General features: G+C 41.8%; 1 protein-coding gene across 1 annotated transcript; it reads right to left on the reverse strand.

Moving 5' to 3' along the window:
• Nucleotides 1-6,004: 6,004 nt before the first annotated feature.
• LOC115561584 (trace amine-associated receptor 1-like) lies at nt 6,005-6,988 on the reverse strand. The gene has a single exon (XM_030381732.1). It carries the CDS (start codon nt 6,986-6,988, stop codon nt 6,005-6,007), a length of 984 nt encoding a protein of 327 aa, XP_030237592.1.
• Nucleotides 6,989-21,004: the final 14,016 nt, after the last annotated feature.

The following is a 21,004-nucleotide window of genomic DNA, read 5'->3' on the forward strand; positions in this document are numbered from 1 at the left end:
TTGACTTTGTATTTTGACAGATCTGCATTTCTTTTGACAACTATACCTAGTATCACAGCGTATCGTTTTGAAAATCTGGGACCTGTGCTGACCCTCACCAACACTTTGTCCTGTAAGTTGTAAACTGATGGTGGTGGATCTCCCCTTGATTTAGTCATACGTTATATGCTACGCTCCGTAGCCTTTGATGCCCTCCTTCGTATCTTCCTGCGGTTTTGCTCAAACTTACTCATGTTCTGTTCTAAGTCTTCAGGAACTGCATCAGAAACTGAGCCGGTGCTAGCATCACCTGTATTGCTGGATAAGTGAAGAGTCCTGATGTTATTCTTCCGCCCATGATACACTTCAAATGCAGACATCCAGCTGAGAACCTCTTTTTTTGTCCAGATTCATAACTCTTGCATTTTTCGACGTAGCACCTGGTGTGTTCTCTCAACTTCACCTTGGCTCTGGGGGTGGTATGGAGAGCTCTGAATGACTTTGACCTGATATGATTCCATCAGCTTCTGGACTGCACCTTTGAATTCTTTGCCCTGATCATGCTGCAAAATGTTGGGTGGGCCATGTTCAGTGTAGATTTCAATGAGATGTTTAGCAATCTCTTTGCTCTCCAGAGGGCGTAGCCATATGTATCTGCTACACACATCAAGGATGGTTAGAATGTACCTTTATCTAACGTTTCTATGCTTGACAGCCCATCTCCCCGTGTCGAGAAGATCGATTTGATGACGCTCTTGAACTGTTTTAGCCCTGATCGGCTTGGGAATGGCCTTGTTTTGAAAAGTAGCTCTGCGAAGTTGATAGCGCCTGGACCTGTCCAATACCTTTTGGGCATTTTGTGTACTGATGCGGGAATACTTATCCTTTAGGTATACGTTAAGTTTTCTGGCACCACAACCCTTGGTCTCTTCAAGTCCCGTCTTCACAATGCCTTTAAAGCTTGTCTTTTTTGCCACCATTTTCCCATCGTATATCAACGTCTTGCCGTCTTCCAATAGCCCAAACAAGTGCTTATTCCTCCAGAGACAAACAAGGGCAGCGCGTTGGACCCTTGTCCTTTCTTTAACAGGAATGCAAAATTCTCCTCTCCGTGTTTTAACAATGACATCATATGTCTCATCATCCATTTCTCGCCTTCCATGGCCTTGAATGTCAGTAACCAAAAGGGCCAGTGTGAATAGGACCAAGATTGTCATGCCCAGTTTCATTGTTCCTTTTCTGTGAATAAAACCAAATTCACTGAATCAGTAGACATTGAGGTGGGGTACGCAGAAACTCTTTATATTCAGCATCACTAGATTAATGTAAATATTTATTTTTAACTAATCATTTATGTACAGACATTTTTGGATGTTGTGTACCCCTAAAAAATAATTTGATAACAAAAAGTCCTCTCAACCACCAGTCCACATCATACTTTTATGGTCCAAGTGGGACTTGAATCGGCGACCTTTAAATCCCCTAGCCAAGTCCCTACGGACTGAGCTATTGCCGCCCCAGCTAAAACATACAACACTATTCTAACAAACATCTTAATACACAAGAAATAGCTGGTAGCTAAAACACAAGAAATAGCTGAGTGCTAGCTAAAACTCAAGAAATAGCTGCTAGCTAAAACACAAAAAATAGCTGGTAGCTGAAACACAAAAAATAGCTGCTAGCTGAAACACAAAAAATAGCTGCTAGCTTAAACATACACATTATCCTACGAACATCTTAATACACATAATTTAAACAGATAAGGTGTAAGGCTTGGTTTAACAAAGATATTAATTGAACTTTAAAGGTCACAAATAGGGCTGCTTACCTGCAAAAGTCACAGTAGATGTGAGCACGGCGTTCTCAAAATCCCAACTAGTGGCTCAACTGTTAGTTCACGTCAATAAAATGTGAGAGTGCAATTACTATTAAATAATACTTGGTTTCACAAATTTAGTTTACTAATGCACTGAAGCTGTTTGAGAGGTTAAATTATCATAATGCAAAACTTTACTCACTATAGGCCTATGTGCTATTATTACATTATGACCTGTTATAACATTATGAGCGGTATCAATAATGTTATTAATGTAATAAGTTATTACAGTATGACATTATGCGCAAAGCCCTTATTACGTTATGCGTTCGTGATTTTATTACATTATGAGCCGATTAGTACATTATGAACTTTTATTACATTATGAGCCGTTATGAGCCGTTATTACATTATGAGTCTTTATTACATTATAAGTTGCAACAACGTTTTCTGATTTTCAATAGATTTACTTCCAAGATCTTATCTTTATTTTTTGTCAGTTATGTACAACATTCACATTTAGCCTTTAAGTATTTGAAGTCAACCATTATTCATGGTTTCCACTTTAATAAGGTCCCTGGTTTCAAGGTGCTTGAAAATAGCAACCAAAAAACACAAAAGCTCTTGGAACGGTCGTTCAGCTTCTTCCTCAAGCTAATGGAAGGGGAATCCCCGCCAAGCTCCAACCCCCCTTACCAACACCAAACCAAGGCCAGAGGTCCAATACCACAACCGAGATCCTGGCCCAACACAGAAGAAGACCTCAGACCGAACACCTGTTTAAAGTCTGGTCGTGCCCAAATGGCTAAAATTCTCCAGGGATCCCACTGCATGGCCTTTTTGCTCACAGTCCGAAATGGGAGAGAGCGTCCTATTAAAAGTACATTAATGGCCCACTCAAGACATAATCAATCTGGCTTACAGACTCCCTCCACTCAAGCAAGGAACCAGAAGTTGGATTGGGAAACTTGAGGCGTTCACAACCACAATTTTTTTTTTGACAAAACAGTCAAAATGACGGCCATTTTCCTGAAATTCAAATACCCAAGGAATTACCAACTGTGGAAACACTGGGACACAACGGGCCCTATTTTAACGGTCGGAAACGCTAGTGAGAAGCGCCAAACGCAAGTAGCTTTGTGGGCGGTTCTATAGCGATGTTGCTATTTTACCGGTGGATACATGACTCTTGCGCCCGGCGCAAATCTAAAAAGGGTTGGTCTGAAGTAGCCTAATTACCCGTAGGTGTGGTTTGGGCGTAACGTGCAATAAACCACTGAGAGTGCCATCTCCCATCCCCTTTAAGAGCCATGAGCGCATTTGAATCTGACAAGTTGATATTTTGACAGCGCGTTTGTAGTCTCCGATTAGACCACATGAATTTCAAACTTCAAATGGCTCAGTTTATGGCCAAATAATATGGCCTAATTCACACATGGAATAGCGTTTTCTTCCACAACTTCATAAATAAATTTCGGCAAAGAAAACTTAACACACGTATGATATGCGTAACTGCGGTTCTATTTAATGATGTGCGCAATACATTAACAAACATTGTTTCTTACCAGCAGGGATGCACTGAATATTCGGCCACCGAAAATGTTCGGCCGAAAATGACCCAAAACATAATGTTCGGTTTCGGCCGAAGGAGTAAAAAGGCCGAACATAGTACACCGAACATTTTTATTTTTGATTAAAAAAATAAATAAAGTTGTTTCAGTCATTTATTTAAAGGTACATTGTTCTTAAATTCGTGCTATAAGGTCTGCTGGAATGTTAAAAAACGTTCAGTATTAATTAAATATTTTGTATCAAATTTGTAATTGATTTTTTTATCGAAAAGCAAGATAAAAAAGTTTATAAAGGACATTTAATTGTTTGATTTATGCAATGGCGAAAAATTAAAGCAAAATGAATGAAAAACAGTAAAAGCCACATTCTGTCACGGTTGCTCTATGATTTGCTCCACAGGCATTGGTTCTTAGACAGGTGCGGGGCGTGGCGAGCGGAGCTGGGCACCGCAACGTGGCACACCTGGACCTCATCAACTAATCACACACTTTCTTAAGCCTGGCGGGGACTTCTCGTCGGCGCCAGATTATTCCGTCTCATTCGGAATTGTGGCTGACGTGTGTACATCGACCTTCGATTCCCTAACCTGATTTTGTGATTCCTAAACGTCGTGTTATCTTTTCGTCAGTTGCCAGTTCCTCGCCAGTGGATTACCCCCGGACCGCAACCTCCGGTGCCTCCGCCAGCTACGCCTACCCGCTCCTGTCTTCGCCTTGCCCGCTGGTTATCTTTTGAGTTCCCCTTTGTTGACAATAAACCATGGATTGTCCGTACTGTCTCTGTCTCTGCATCCGGGGTCCAAACCAACCTTTTCGCTACCGTAACACATTCGGTATTCGGTTTCGGCTTTCGGCCAACTGTTTCAGTATATTTGGTTTCGGTTTCGGCCAAGAATTTTCATTTCGGTGCATCCCTCCTTACCAGTATTGTATGCATTATCTTTATCGACTTGTGTCCCCCCGTTAATATACATTGCCATGGACTGTATTATGCGTTGTGTGCGGAAGCACACACGCGCGCCCGCATTCATTCATTCTTTTTAACTCACTCGCGGTAAAATAATGTTTTCTCACAATCAAATACTCATCAATCCTAAAAGTTATGGGCTTGCACACGATGTCTGTGTCAAGAAAAATATGTGTTCGCTGTACAGTGTTTGCAGATGCATTGATTTAAAATTACAACTTATTACCGCTGTATCAGCTGTTCTTTCCCAAATATTTTACCAAGAATGTGTGGCTAGGTAGATGAGAGAAGCAAAGTGTATGCGCGAGGTGCACAAGCAACATCATGCATGCGCCCTTAAAATAGCATCTGAGCAACGCGCCGCTGACTTTGAACCAGATATTTCCTGGTTTTTGGTGCAATTTTTTTCTGAAACTGCAAAATAGCACCAGGGAACGTTTGCGCGAGAACACGCCTCCTCCTTTCGCCGAACCACCCCTTGGGGCACAAGATCATTCCCTAATTTACAGGCGCGTGACGGTGGAGGGAAAAGAACGCTCTGCGCCAGTTGCAAACTAGCGACAAATTCGTCAGTGTACTGTAGAGAGTCAATTGCGCCGGATGCAAGGACAATGTTGAGGGCAAGATGGGTTGACAAAGAAAACAAAACACCCTTTTGGTGCATTATTTTCATTCTTAAACTGTAAAAAGTTTTCATTTCTATATTCAAACAGGATTTTTATTTTACTTCCCTCAAGGGGAAAATATGCTTTCTGATCTTCCAAGGATTTACTCCAAGAGTTGAGTGTTATTTAGCCAGTTGGGAACAACTTTCAAATGAGCAATGAGATTTTTCAAGTAGGCCTATTTGAAGACAACCAATATCATGGACTCAAATACGTGACAAAGACTTCTCTCTCCTCCCCTTTGTTTTGTTAATATCAGACCTTAATCCTTTGATGTTACTGCCTGTCTGATGTGAAAGTTTCCAAATAAGAATCATGTATACTCATTTTCTCTCTGAATATGCTTTATAAATGCTGCCAGTGATTCTTCCCATGAAACCGAATGCTTTGCCAACGTGAAAAGTCTTCGTCACACAAAAACACAATTTATGTCATGTTTGTGAGCATCACAAAAAAAAACTGCATGGATTAAATGTTGTGAGGAAGGAATAATTAAAGGAGATGGGGAAGACAGGGGTGATTTTTTTTTTGCAGAGCATGTGGTACATATTAACACATTTTGCTTCATTTTGTCGACCTATACCGTTTTCAGACTTTGTGATACAGCACACAATGTAAATATACATTATATGGTTCACAGAACCTACATTTTAAATTATAAATGCCATTTTTGTTAGATAAGAACAACATTCCATTTGTTAACTTACTTTAATGAATGATAGCAGTGAAATGACAATAATCAAACATGTCATGAGTGGCTGAAAGTGCTGGTATGTTTATGTTGACGCTGAGTTATCCACTTCCTGTTCCGCTACGTGCAACAGCATAAAAGGATCGTAGTGCAATATTCCCTATTCGTATTTTGTGATTCAGAGTTTCATGATTAATATAGTCTAATTAAGTTATTATGGGGAAAATAATTAAACTTAATTTGAACTTCCACCCATCAGTTGATAAGTCTTTTCATGGCCCCGATCTTCTTGGAAGCTCCAACATGAAACCAGTGTCATTCTGCAAACAACTTTGTTCCCGACATGTCAGACCGAAAGATGCGACCAGAAACGATAATTTGAAACGCCTTCCTGAACCAACTGTAGAAGAAGGCGTACACCAATGGGTTGAAGGTGGAATTCAGAAACCCCAGCCACCCGAGTGCGTTGAACAAGGTGGGGGGCACGGAGTAGCCGATGAAGGGGTCGATGATGTTACAGATGAAAAATGGCGTCCAGAAGGACAGAAACACGCCCATGATAATGGCCAGCGTTTTGGTGGCTTTCCTCTGGTGCTTGTCCACCTTGGAGGAGCTGGTGTTCTGTAGGCCTATGGTGCGCACTTGTCTCTGGGCCACCATGTAGATCTTCAGGTAGATGCCCAGCATGATGACCCCAGGGATGTAGAAGGATAGAATGGATGACACGGTACTGGACACCCCGCTCTGAAACACAAAGCATCCTCCTTCACACGCCACATTGTTATAGTAGAACTCCTCTATTCCTAATATATTCAGCTTTAGGAAGATTATCCCAAAGCCGACCACAGCAGAGACACACCATGTGACCACGATCATGATGACTGCGGTGTGAACCGTTATCTTACGGGGGTAGAGCAGAGGCTGACACACGGCATAATAGCGGTCCATGGATATAAAGGACAGGTTCAATATAGAAGCAGTACACAGCAAGATGTCTGAGCTGTTGAAGAGCTTGCATAAAATGTCCCCAAAGTACCAGCAGGTTTCAATGGACTGAATCATGCTAGGGAACATGACCAGAACCCCCAGGAGGAGGTCGGACACGGCCAGGGAGAGGGTCAGGTAGTTGGTAGGCGTGTGGAGTTGCTTGAAGTGAGCGATGGCCACGATCACAAAGAGGTTACCCAGGACTGTGAGGACCACCGCAGACCCAAGGGTCAAGTAGAGGATGGCGCGGACAGTGACAGGGTAGACCGTCCTCACACACGAGCCATTCCCGTAGCACAACTCTGGCTCCATCAGCCTGGGAGCGGGGGGAGGGGGGGGGGAAAAGGGAGGAAGGAAAGGAGAGGGAGGGAGTAAAAAATTGAGCTAAATGGAGTTGAAGGGAAGGGCGGGGCAGAGACAGGGTTCTAGTAAATTCTAAAAATCTAGAGACAAAACATAGATTAGACATTTGATCCTGATCGTGTGTTATTGAACTGGTATAAAATTCAGATGATGATAGCACATTTAATATATTATGAGAGTTACAGTATGTAATTGGTCTGCCATCATAATCAATCAAGGATTTGACAGCTTTGCTAGAGTTTAGAATAGAGCATACATTTAAATTTTGCTAAATGCAGGCATTCATAATTCTTTTATAATTTCCACCTCATGGCACTTATTAAATTAGTCATTCATGTTTATGTTTCAATGTTTCCCAGCAAGAACTCTTCATAGCCCAATCCCTTCCGTGATGCTATGATTAGTTAACTGTTAGCTCTTAGTTTACACTTTAGCTCTGTTTCTATTCATAAATGTAGAGCCAATGTACACTCATCAAGTATTTTATCAGGAGAAGCTTTCATACACTAGAAATAATACAATGCATTTGTTTTTTCCATTGTTAAGTGAGAAATTATCGATGATGGATAATATCTGGCACATTGTATTGCATTCATCCACGACGGTATTCACTTGAATTGTGAAAATGCTTAAAATATATATATAAATATATATAAGAAAATGCAAATTAAGTATATTTATATATATATATATATATATATATATATATATATATATATATATATATATATATATACTTAATTTGCATTTTCTTTTTCAAAAAAAATAAGTTCTTCATAATACAAATATTTTACAAATTGTTCAAATAGTTATGTCTCAAACAAATAAAATCAATGCTTGACCTAAAACCTGTCCTATTTAAGGAATATCACAAAGCAGTTAGTGGAGATAGATCCATATTATTCAATAAAGATTTCCATTAACCTTTTGTATCAAATATAAACTCGTAGATCAATAAGTTGAAAGTGTGATAAAGACTAATGTGGGGATTACCTCAGCTGCAGAGGTAAACTCAGTGGCAGCAGGATGGGCTTTATATATATTGTCATTTCAAGATGACGACAGGGTCAAAACAGTCAGCCACTGCTCTGACTGGGCCATTTCCCTGGAGTCTGTGGCCAGATGCAACAACAATCTCTAAGGAAAGGGGCCTGAATGGCAAACAGGACAATGTTGAGGGCAGGATGTGTTGAGAAAGAGACAGATAATGACCACACATTTTTGCGTACGATTTTTATTAAAGAAATATGATTTATTTTCTTATATGATTATGTGCATGTTTCATCAAACCCTACCACAGAAATTATTTTAGATGAACAGATACATGAAGTATTGCTTCCCATAAGAATTGTGTATACGCATTATCCGAAGATGCTTTGTAAACAAAATTATCGGCCAGAATGAATTGTATTACAATGAAAAAAAAGCTAAATAACACACACACACACACACACACACACACACACACACACACACACACACACACACACACACACACACACACACACACATTTATGTATCACAGTAGGTCTTGATCAATTGTAGTTTCTGAGTTAGTTTGCTTGTTTTGGAATTTTTATGTGAAATATTCCTAAGCAAGACAGCCCATCAGAAAAAGAATATCATTGATAAAATGTGGGGAGGATTTTTCGAAATAAAGGTTTTGTAAACTTTATACATCCATACTTTGCATGGTCGACAGCATAAACATTTTCAAATTCAGTTGCCCTTTTGGTACTCGATAAAAAATAATGTTAAAGGACTTCCCCAGTCAGAGTCAAAAATACCATGAGGATAAATACTACCACAATTACTTAAAGTATTTTGTGACTTTTTTCAGTATTCCATGACGAAAAAATAAAGTAGTGATTTAAATGATGAATAACCAGAGATAATGGGGATAATTCATTTGAATTTCCAGTAAATCAGTAAATAAGCCTTTCTAGGTTTCTTCATATAACAAAAATCCTTCAAACCAATACATTACCCAAAACCTGGTTTATTTTAAGGAACTTCACCAAGTATTTAGTTAAGATAGAAACATATTAGACCATAGTCTTCTTGCTCACAGTCCGAAATGGGAGAGCTTCCTTACAAAAGTACATTAATGGGCAACACAAGACATGATCAGGTTACCTCCACACTTCTGTTATGGGATGGAGCTCCCTGTGGTGCGACGTGGCGGCTCTCGCTCAGTCATAGTTTATTCAGTTTTGTACCCTATGTTATTTTTACTTTTCCCGGATTCAAAGCGTCCAGATACACATATGATAGGGAAACAATTCTACACATAGGAGAGGCCTGTTATGGGGTGGATTCTGACCAACTTCAGCTTCTTGCATTCCCAGAGCTGCAGCCGAAGGCACGGAGAAACATGGGACACACAACCCGAAGAGGAAACGTGGCAGGCGGGGAGGTACCGAGCGGAGAATGGGGCGCCTAGCTCGTCGCGGGAAATTAACTTTACCAATCATCCTCCTGAGTCCTGAGTAACATGCAACCGATGGAAATCAAATGTATGATATCTCTTGTAGGCTAGCCACACAACGACGATCAGAGACTGCTCGATGCTATGTGCAACTGAAACTTGGCTAAACGAATCCACCTCCGGCGAGGCTGTCACACCGCCAGGTTACGCAATCTTCCGGTGCGACCATACCTGTGAACCCGGCAAAACTCACTGCCCTGGGCCCCGTTTCCCGAAAGCGTCGTTAGCCTAATGCCACTTTTCCACCGCACATGTAGCTCGACTCGACACGACACGACTCGACACGACTCGACACGGTAGCAGCGCGGGTCCTTTTCCACCGCAAATAGTACCTCCGGGACGTGGGCGGGGTCGGCTGCGCGAAAGCGCCGTGACGTATTTTTGTACGCGACGCAAACAACACCTACGTAACCCACACATGGACAGAACCCACATAACAACAATGGAGAACATCGATGCGATGGTATTCGTGTTCGTATTATTAGCTGGCATGTTGAAGAAGTGGAATATGTTGGCTGCGGCGCTGCTATGGCTGTTACCAGCATGGTTGCCATGTCGCTCTCGTGACTTCGTCACACTCTCTGGCCAATCAGTGGCCGGCCGTCTGCCGACGTCACCTTTTAGCAACGGCTCAGCCGCTTGGAACCTAGAGCGAGGCGGTACTAGAAAAAGCAGCCACTTCAGGTACCAGATACCATGTTTTCGCGGTGGAAACGCAAAAAAGGCGAGCTGAGTCGAGTCGAGTCGAGTCGTGTCGAGCTGGTACCATGCAGTGGAAAAGCGGCATAAGTGGATCGTGAAGTGCGTCAAAAGGGCATCGTAGAGTTTTCACCGCGTTTCCCGAAAGCATCGTTGGTCACGAACGTCTTGAAAACGCTCGTAGCTAACGAGTACTCCAGGGGTGCTCGTAGGTACTCGTAGGACGCTAAGAGCATCGTCAGCTATAGCCTCAGTGGCGTCACCATCGGACATTCCGTATATTGGATGCGTTTTATTAAAACGCATTGCGCCTTTATGTTCTTAGTTTGGTAATTAATAAAGATTATTAATTAATTTATTAATAAAGATGTTAAAATGGCCAAAATAAAACGGGACAGTCCAGAAAATGTTTGCGCAGGCAGGGCACTCAAAATGTGTGAGAGAAAGTGGGGGGATTTGTGCAGACTGACATAGGCTACTCATAAAACGTAGCATAAAATAATGTAAAAAAAAATTTCAATTAAACAAATTCAAAAAAATAAAAAATAACGTAATTAAAGAAATTAAAAAAATAAATAAATAAAGAAATAATTTTTTTTATAAAAAACAAGCAAAGAAGCAGGCAAAAGGCTGGGATATGGTGGGGATTGGTCACGTTGACGGGAATGTTTAGTGACATGAGGGAGGGTGGAGGGGGTTAAAAAAAGTCTCAATCACTATTCGACGCGCATGAAAACCAGCCGCGTAGTTATGAGGGAGGCCGTCCTCACACCGATCTTCCTCATCGTCATCGTCCTCAACGTCCTCCGGTTCAAGCAATGCCACCCCAGCCTTAGCTGCAATGTTGTGCAACATAGCCGTCACACATATCACGGCGCATGACTTGGCCGGCGAAAACTGGAGCCCTCCGCCTGACTTGTGAAGGCATCTAAAGCGCAACTTCCACCTCCCGATCGTGCGCTCAACGATGCACCGGGCCAGACGGTGGGCTTCGTTGTATTCCTCATCATGGACGTCTCCCGGGTTATTCACAGGTGTGAAGAGGAATTATTTCAGGGGGGAAAATGCCGTGAAACGCACAGTGCATTCAGGATTAGGACTGATGTATGTCAGTTTAAGCCTAATCAATTGTGTTTTAATGTCTTTAGCATTCATATAATTGCAGTCTATTTTTTTTGTAGGCTACTCTGCTGTTGTCCTTGATGGGGATATATTTTAACCCTTTTTAACCCAATTTTCCTGCGACATTCCTGCGTCTCCCCCTCCTACGGAGCCCATTTCAGCACCGTGTCAGTAGACAGTTACAATCCTACGACGTCGTGAGTGCAGCGAATGCGCGTTCACGTTAAGAGGAGTTTCGGGAAACGCTCCAAAGAAATTGACGATGGATCGCAAGATCCATCGGGAGAATGATCGTACGAGCGAAGATCCATCGTTATCGGGAAACGGGGCCCAGGTCAAGCAGTCGTGGTGTACAGAGACTAATATTGTTGCAAAACTGTGTTCACCTAATCTGGAATACCTGACCATTAAATGCAGACCGTTCTACTTACCGAGGGAGCTACAGTGCATTTTCCCTCTCGTGGGGAAAGTCATATTCAGATAATACTGACTTTAACTTACAATGATTAAAATCCCTTAACACCACAAAAGTATGGAGGTAGATTTGTGTCTTTATTATGCAATCAAAAATAATAGGTTTGAGAGCAAAACTTTCCACACTGCAATCAAAAAATAGGTTTGAGAGCAAAACTTTCCACACTGCAATAAAAAATAGATTTGAGAGCAAAACTATCGACACTGCAATCAAGAACTGTTTTATTGCAAGATAAATTAATGTGATAAAAAAAATATTAATGGGAATCCAAAAGTTTTGTTTGCAAACCCAAAAGTTTTGTTTGCAAATCCAAAAGTTTTGTTTGCGAATCCAAAAGTTTTGTTTGCAAATCCAAAAGTTTTGTTTGCGAATCCAAAAGCTTTGTTTGCGAATCCTAAAGTTTCGCTTGCGAATCCAAAAGCTTTGCTTGCTGTTGAGCTGAATCTCGTGGGCGGGACCTACACCGCAAGATGTAAGACACGCCTCTATTGGCCAGTCTCGATCGGAGTGACAGCTTGGCAACATCCGAGAGGGAGTTCTATTTCATGTAGGCTACGCCGTCTAGGCTTCGCCTTATGGGCTTGTCCCGTGCGCGCGCTTGCGCGCCCTGAAAATTTCATAGGCCTCCCTGTCAGCCGACAAGGAGACCATGGCAGAGGAGAGCAGGGCGATGTTGTTGACCGCCGCCGCGGATTGAGAGGCACAAACGAACACCCTGTCCGTCAGGCCGACAATCTGCTTCTGGAGGCGGTCGGGGGGCAGCGGCTTTCGGATGTTGCCAAGCTGTCACTCCGATCGAGACTGGCCAATAGAGACGTGTCTTACATCTTTCGGCGTAGGTCCCGCCCACGAGATTCAGCTCAACAGCAAGCAAAGCTTTTGTATTCGCAAGCAAAACTTTAGGATTCTCAAACAAAGCTTTTTGATTCGCAAACAAAACTTTTGGATTCGCAAACAAAACTTTTGGATTTGCAAACATAACTTTTGGGTTTGCAAACAAATGTTTTGGATTCCCATTAATATTTTTTTTATCACATTAATTTATCTTGCAATAAAACATTTCTTGATTGCAGTGTCGATAGTTTTGCTCTCAAATCTATTTTTTGATTGCAGTGTGGAAAGTTTTGCTCTCAAACCTATTTTTTGATTGCAGTGTGGAAAGTTTTGCTCTCAAACCTATTATTTTTGATTGCATAATAAAGACACAAATCTACCTCCATACTTTTGTGGTGTTAGGGGATTTTAATCATTGTAAGTTAAAGTCAGTGTTATCTAAATGTTACTTTCCCCACGAGAGGGAAAAACATATCGGACTAATGTTACAGTAATCTAACAAACGCATACACTGCAGTGCCTGAGCCCAACTTTAGTAAATATGATCACATTGCCATTCTACTGCAACCAACATACAGCAAGAAGCTCAAAGCAAAGGCTTTCTCAGTCATGACAGTACAAAAATGGTCAGACGATGCACTATCTGAACTGAGAGACTGCTTACAAACAACTAACATAGATGTGTTCAGGGTAGCCACAGACAACAGTCATGACTATACTGCCACAGTGATTTGCTACATTAGCTGGTGCACATTCATCTGTGTGCCCCCCAGGATCTACAGAAGATTTCCAAATCAAAAACCATGTTTTAACCAGGAAATCCAAGCCAAGATCAGGGAATGGAGCATGGCTTTCCAGTCTGGAAATGAACAACAGTACAGGCTGGCCCGATACGCCCTGCTCAAATCAATCAGAACTGCAAAAAAGTCACGCACAGAATAATTGGAGAACTGCTACACATTGTTGTGCATGCAGGATTTAATGATATTCAAAGAGAACAGTCAGAACTTCTGAAGAGGGATTACACTGATCTATTGGATACACTGGACAAAATACACATCAAGTCTTCCATCAGTGGACCCATACCAACTGTTGACAGGGGAATAAACAGATTCAGTCGTCTACTTGCACTGAATACATGGCTTTCCAGAGTCTGCAATGAAAGAGGAAGGGACTTTATTGACAATTTCAACTTATTCTGGGGGCGCAAATATCTTTTCAGAGCAGATGGCCTACACCCAAACAGGTTAGGCTCAAAACTGTTGAGTGACAATCTACTCTTCTCGCTTTACGCACAGGCCACAATCTTGCCATGGTCTGACGCACAGGCCACAATCAGAGCACAGGTTGAGAAGAAGCGAGACTACAGCCTCCCCCACACAACTACTCTGCCACTATCGGACACACAGATAGCAGACAGCCCACAGACCTTGAAGAGAGACAACAGCCCGCCCGACGCCATCAACACTGTGCCCTCCCCCATCGCTGATGCTGGCTTGGCGAGGAACGGCCACCCCCCTCCTCTGCATTCCCCCATCGATGATGACCTCCAGCCTCATCTCTCCCATAGCCACAACAACAACTCCAGCTCCGATGTCTCCCTTTGCGTTTTTCCAGCCGAATTTAAGAAACTGGAACATGCTGGCATCAAACTTGCATCTGTGTCAATGATAGCATCGCCACGTCATGGCCGCAGGCTGCTAACACTGCTAACACCCAGGAGGACGGCGCCCCGCCCCCGCCCCGATAGTAGTCCTGAGTATTACTGAGACAAAAAAGGGTTCAGCCGTAGACACAGTATAAAGGAAGTTTCTCATAATCTGCTTAACCCAAGGTTGCCTACGTCAAAGCAGGGCAACTTTCGCATTCATGCTGTCACCACTAAGAGAGTAAACAAAGGGAAACTTAGACACACTGCTAACCTCACAAATCTCATATCTATTGCCTCCAAACCAAAAACAACCTTAAAGCCTATCAACAGCACCATCAGGATGGCTCTACTTAATGTGAGGTCTCTTAATAACAAATAATTTTTAGTTAATGATTTTATTAACACTTCCAAACTGGATTTTATGTTTTTAACTGAAACATGGCTGGAACAAAATAACAGTGCAACCGTTCTGATAGAGACAGCTCCTCCCGACTATAACTTTTTTGATGCATGTAGATCTGGAAAAAGAGGTGGAGGGGTTGCTGCTATATTTAAAAATGTATTTCAGGGGAAACAGATGTTATTTGGGGATTTTCCATCGTTCGAATACCTTAGTGCTGTATTGAAATGCTCCCCCAGAGTTCTCCTATTAATTATTTACAGGCCACCCACATATTCTGCAAATTTTTTCGATGAATTCACAGAATTATTGTCTAGCATCTCCACAGAATTTGACTGTCTAGTTATAACTGGTGACTTCAATTTTCATACTGATGATTTGAATGACAAGTGTGCAAAAAAACTTTTTACCATTTTGGACACATTTGAACTGTCTCAACATGTGAAAGAGGCTACTCATTACAAGGGGCACACTCTAGACCTGGTTATCACAAAGGGCCTCAATGTTTCTGATCTCTCTGTGACTGATCCTTCCTTGTCTGACCACTTTTGTGTTTTCTTTAACATATCTTTTATTCCCGACATACAGACAAAATCAAACACCGTCAAAAAACGGTATATCAATGAAGATTCTAATGTACTTTTTAAAAAGGCCATCTCCTTGCTACCACCTCTAAACCCATGTACTGCTGATGATCTTGTAGAAAACTTTAATTTGAAAATTTTGAAAGTCATAGATGTCATTGCACCTTATAAGGTTAAAACGATTTCTGGAAAGCAAAAGGCACCCTGGAGAAAAGCTGCTTCTGTAACAGCACAGAAAAAGGAATGCAGGAAGGTTGAACGCATCTGGCGTAAAACAAAACTTCATATTCACCATGATATCTATAAAGAGAGCCTCCGTGCCTACAATTTAGACTTAAAAAATGCTAGAGAAACATTTTTCTCCAATATCATTAAAACCAACACTAATAATGCAAAAACCCTATTTGCAACTGTTGACAGACTGACCAACCCCCCAACAGAAATTCCACCTGATCTCCATTCAACGCAGAAATGCAATTTTTTATATTGATAAAATTGAAGGTATCAGACGCGCCATCAATATCTCCAGGTCAAACAAAAATGTTGGACTACCACCCTGTTCAGGCAAAAATTACGTGGCAAGGATGGCATGCTTTAATGTTATAGACTCTCAAAATCTTGTGGAAACTGTGACACAACTAAAGCCATCCACCTGTTGCCTTGATACTATACCTACCAACCTCTTTAAGAATGTTTTCGACTGCCTAGCAGTAGACATATTGCAGATAGTTAACAACTCTCTCCAGTCAGGCAAGTTCCCAAAAGCTTTGAAAACTGCAGTTATTAAACCCCTTTTAAAAAAGCGGAGCCTAGATGCCTCTATTATTAACAACTACAGACCAATATCAAATCTACCCTTCATAAGTAAAATCATTGAGAAAGTTGTCCTCCAGCAACTAAATCACTTCCTGGCATCAACTGGTTGCTATGACACCTTCCAATCAGGATTTCGACCCCTGCACAGCACTGAGACCGCCCTTATTAAAGTTGTAAACGACATCCGTCTTAACACAGACTCTGGCAAAACCTCAATACTAATGCTACTTGACCTCAGTGCTGCATTCGACACTGTAGACCATACATTACTTCTGGAAAGGTTAGAAAACTGGGTGGGGCTTTCAGGCACTGTCTTAAATTGGTTCAGGTCCTACCTACAAAATAGGAACTACTTTGTTTCCATTGGCGACTTTGTATCAGAATCAACCAACGTGACATGTGGAGTCCCACAAGGTTCGATCTTAGGACCCTCTTTATTCAATATCTACATGCTCCCTCTAGGGCAAATCATGCAAAATAACAATATTGACCATCATTGCTATGCTGATGACACGCAAATCTATGTATCGCTATCACCAAATGACTATCGGCCCATAGATCTGCTGTGCCAGTGCATTGAGCAAGTGAAGGAATGGATGTGCCGAAATTTCCTTCAACTAAATGAGGACAAAACAGAGATAATTGTATTTGGTCCTAAAACGGAAAGGCTTAAAGTAACCCAACACCTTCACTCTCTGTCCCTGAAAACCTCAATCAAAGCCAGAAATCTAGGGGTTATCATGGATTCAGATTTACATTTTGACAGTCACATCAAATCAGTTACAAAATCGGCATATTATCACCTTAAAAATGTAGCAAGACTTAGAGGGCTCATGTCCACCGAAGACTTACAAAAACTTGTACATGCCTTTATCACTAGTAAGCTTGATTACTGCAATGGTCTCCTCACAGGTCTTCCAAAACAAACTCTGAGGAAGCTTCAGCTTGTTCAGAATGCTGCTGCTAGAGTTCTAACAAAGACCAAAAGATTTGATCATATTACACCAATTCTGAAATCGTTACCTTGGCTTCCTGTAGGTCAGAGAATTGATTTTAAAATCATGTTGCTAACCTATAAATCCCTACATGGTTTAGGCCCAAAATATTTAACTGCTATGCTTCCACTACATCAGCCTTCTAGACCACTAAGATCCTCTGAGACCAATCTGTTAATTATCCCCAGAGTAAACACAAAACATGGGAAAGCAGGATTTAGTTACTATGCAACAAATAGCTGGAATAAACTCCCAGAGGATTTAAGACTTGCCCCAACTCTGAGCACCTTTAAAACAAGACTGAAGACTTTTATGTTTGCTATAGCTTTCTGCTAAAATCTTAAATACATTGCACTTTCTAAAAAGCTTTTTTTAACTTTGCCTTTATTTTCTATTTTAATACTAAAATGCCTTTTTCTATATTAACCATTTCTTTGCATATGTTTTTCTTTTACTTATCTATTATTTTATTTTATTGTATGACAATGTTTATATGTGAAGCACTTTGAGTCTGCCTTGTGTATGAAAAGTGCTATATAAATAAAGTTGCCTTGCCTTGCCTTGCCTTACACTGGAAATGAATCCCGCAGGATGTTGCAGGGAATTCAGGCTGTCATGAATTACAAGGGGAACAAGCCAACAGCTAGCACCTCAGACACCACCTTGCGGATAAACTAAATTTGTTCTATGCCCGGTTTGATACCCACCGGCAGAACACCATGCCAGCATTACCATCAGGTGACCTGGAGGAAAGCCTCCCGGTAACACGGGCACAGGTTTTAAGATCTCTGCAGCAGGTCAACCCCCGCAAGGCAGCAGGGCCGGACGGTGTATCACTGAGAGTTCTGAAAGCCTGTGAAGCAGAGCTGGCTGAGGTGTACACCGACATCTTCAAAATCTCACTGGCTCAGGCTGTTGTCCCACTGCTATTCAAAAGAATCCATAATCATACCGGTCCCCAAGAAGCCACACACAACCTGCATGAATGATTTCCGTCCAGTGGCACTCACTTCAGTTGCCATGAAGTGCCTTGAAAAAGTAGTGCTGAAGGCCATGGATTCCATTATTCCCATAACAACTGAACCTCTCCAATTCGCCTATAGGAAAAACCGATCAGTGGATCACACTGTAGCACTAGCCCTGCACTCGGCCGTGGAGCATCTGAACACCCCCAACACATCTGTCCGAATGCTCTTTCTGGACTACAGTTCAGTAATACTGTACTGCCCAGTAAACTAGTGGCTAAACTGGCAGGCCTTGGGCTGCCCTCTTCCAGCTGCAGCTGGATACTCGACTCCCTGACAGAAAGACCACAGGTGGTTCGAGTAGGTAACAGGGTATCCACAGCCCCAACAATCAGCACTGGGACCCCCAAGGGCTTTAGCCCATGACTGTTCACATTATACACCAATGACTGTTTATCTTCTCACAAAACTTGTCATATTTACAAATTTGCAGATGACACATCAATCCTGGGATCCATCAAGGGCGGTGCTGAGACACACTAAAGGCAGCTGGTGGACAGCATACTCGCCTAAGGAGAGGAGAACTGCCTTGTCATGAACACTGACAAGACCAAGGAGATAATTCTTGACTTCCGGAAGAAAGCTCCCCCCCTACAAGCCCTGCACATCGAAGGTGCTGTGGTGCAGCGTGTTGAGAGCGTGAAGTTCCTGGGCCTTCACATCACCAACACCTTCAGCTGGTCAGAGAACATCACGGCCACTGTGAAAAAGGCTGAACAGAGGTTTTACTTCATTAGATCCCTGAAAAAAGCCGGCCTCAGCTGTCAACCGCTCACCCAGGCCTAGAGAGGTCTGGTGGAGAGCGTCCTCACAGGGGGCATTACTGTGTGGTATAATAATAATAATAAATGAAATTTATATAGCGCTTAATATTGTACTCTAAGACGCTTGGTATGGCAACACCAACTCAAGTTAAGTGCACTTGAGTGAACCATGCCACATTATTGATTTTATATGAACTAGGGATGTCCTGTTCCGATACATGGCATCAGGATCGGGCAGATACTGGCCCAGAATTCTAGAAACAACACTGAAAATTTGTGATTAAAAGTCATAGTACAGTCCTTAATTATAAACAACTACAACATGACATAAGGGCTCATGAATTGTTTTTATGTTGTAATTGGTTAGGGTTTGGGTTAATTAAAGATTTTGGCATGACTTTTTTTGACTGGCAGACTGGTTTTAAAGTCCCTTGAATTGTTTTAGCTGAAAAATGTACTCATTAAAATTTACTTCTCGATTTCTCATCTTTCGACTATAGCAGGGGTGCCCAACCTTTTTTGACCCAAGATGTACTTTTCAAGTAGCCAACCTCCCGAGATCTACCAGCCTAGTGTCAACATTGAAAACTTAGCTTCAAGGGGGGGGGGGAACCTACAGACTTCAGTGGGGGTTTCATTCCGTCTGCGCACGGCACCTTCTCAACAATGATCAATAATCTTCCTCCCACTCAGGGTGAAAATTGTAGGTCTTAGCTTTCCCCTCAGCCATGCCAACGTTTAGGAGTGCGTAACTACTGTTGACGGCTTTCAACTGCTGTTGACAGCGCATGCGGTACCGCGCGTATATGTCCCGCGCAAATTATTATTATTTTTTTATTTATCTATTTCTTTTCTTCACCCCTCGCGGCCGACTTGGGATCTGTCGGCGGTCTACTGGTAGACCGCGATCGACTGGTTGGGCACCCCTGGACTATAGGATAGGGTTCTTCAACTAACAAAAATGATTGAAATAGTTTAAAAAGATTTTCTCACACAAATGAAAACAATACATTACACACAACCTGGCTTATTTAAAGGAACGTCACCAAATATTTAGTTAAGATAGACACATATTAATTAATAACCATTTCCATTTATTGTGTGTAGAATTGTTTACTTGAGAGTAAGCAGTTTAAAGACTGATAAAGCCTTATGTGGGGCTTACCTCTCTCAGATGAAGAGGCATTCTAGCAGGATTTGCTTTATATATATACACATCATTTCAAGATGACGCCAGGGTCAAAACATCAGCCAATGGGACAATGTTGAGGGCAAGATGTGTTGAGAAAGAGAGACTTACACCTTTTTGGGGCTCAATTAACTAGATTTAAAATATCTGTTTAAATCAATAGTTATCTTTGTTTTGACCTCGCTCAAGGAATCAACTTGTGTTGGTTCTATGTCAAACTAAATAACAAGACAGTGTTAAAAAGAACATTGCCCATCAGTATAAGATAAGGAGCTTATCATTTAAATGAGGTTTGAATTGAAATGTAGGGAAGAGTAAGACATAAGGCCCTTTCTTGCGTCGTATTTTCATTCTAAATGTTAACGTTTTCATTTTTTAATCCATATAGGCTGCCTAGGCAGATAATATATATTATATGATATAGATATCTATGCATAATATGATATTATTTATAGAGCTCCAGGACTCCCGCCGGAGCACCCGGAGTGTTCTAGAATATTTACAGAACGCTGCCAAAGGCTGTGTGCGCCTCTTCATTGCGATACATCCACTGTAAACAGTGCGCATGGTACCGTGGCCACAAGCTGCTCAGGGCCACACCCCCAACCTCCTCCTTGACCTGCCTCTCTCCTCCTCATTTGCCTTAAAGCTACAGACACCGAAACGGCGCATTTGGGGAAAGCTCAATGTGCGACTGGCTGTAATTCTGCAGCCCCGGCTGAATTTCGGGAACGTCTTCAAATACTGTTTATTGGCCCACTAATATCTATATTAAAGCATCCATGAAGTTGCATGCCATGGGACCTTTAACTATATTTCAGTTGTAGTTGTGTATAATTAAAGATTGTGGCATGATTTTTTTTTGCCAAGCCATATCAAAACCGCCTTGTCTTTGCTTATACTAACCACTGTCTTTACAGTCT

The sequence above is a fragment of the Gadus morhua genome, chromosome 16, assembly GCF_902167405.1.
Source record: "Gadus morhua chromosome 16, gadMor3.0, whole genome shotgun sequence".
Taxonomy (NCBI): Eukaryota; Metazoa; Chordata; class Actinopteri; order Gadiformes; family Gadidae; genus Gadus; species Gadus morhua.

What these genes read in the sequence shown, in the direction of transcription:
- LOC115561584 (XM_030381732.1), bottom strand. Translation starts at nt 6,988, where the DNA reads ATGGAGCCAGAGTTGTGCTACGGGAATGGCTCGTGTGTGAGGACGGTC.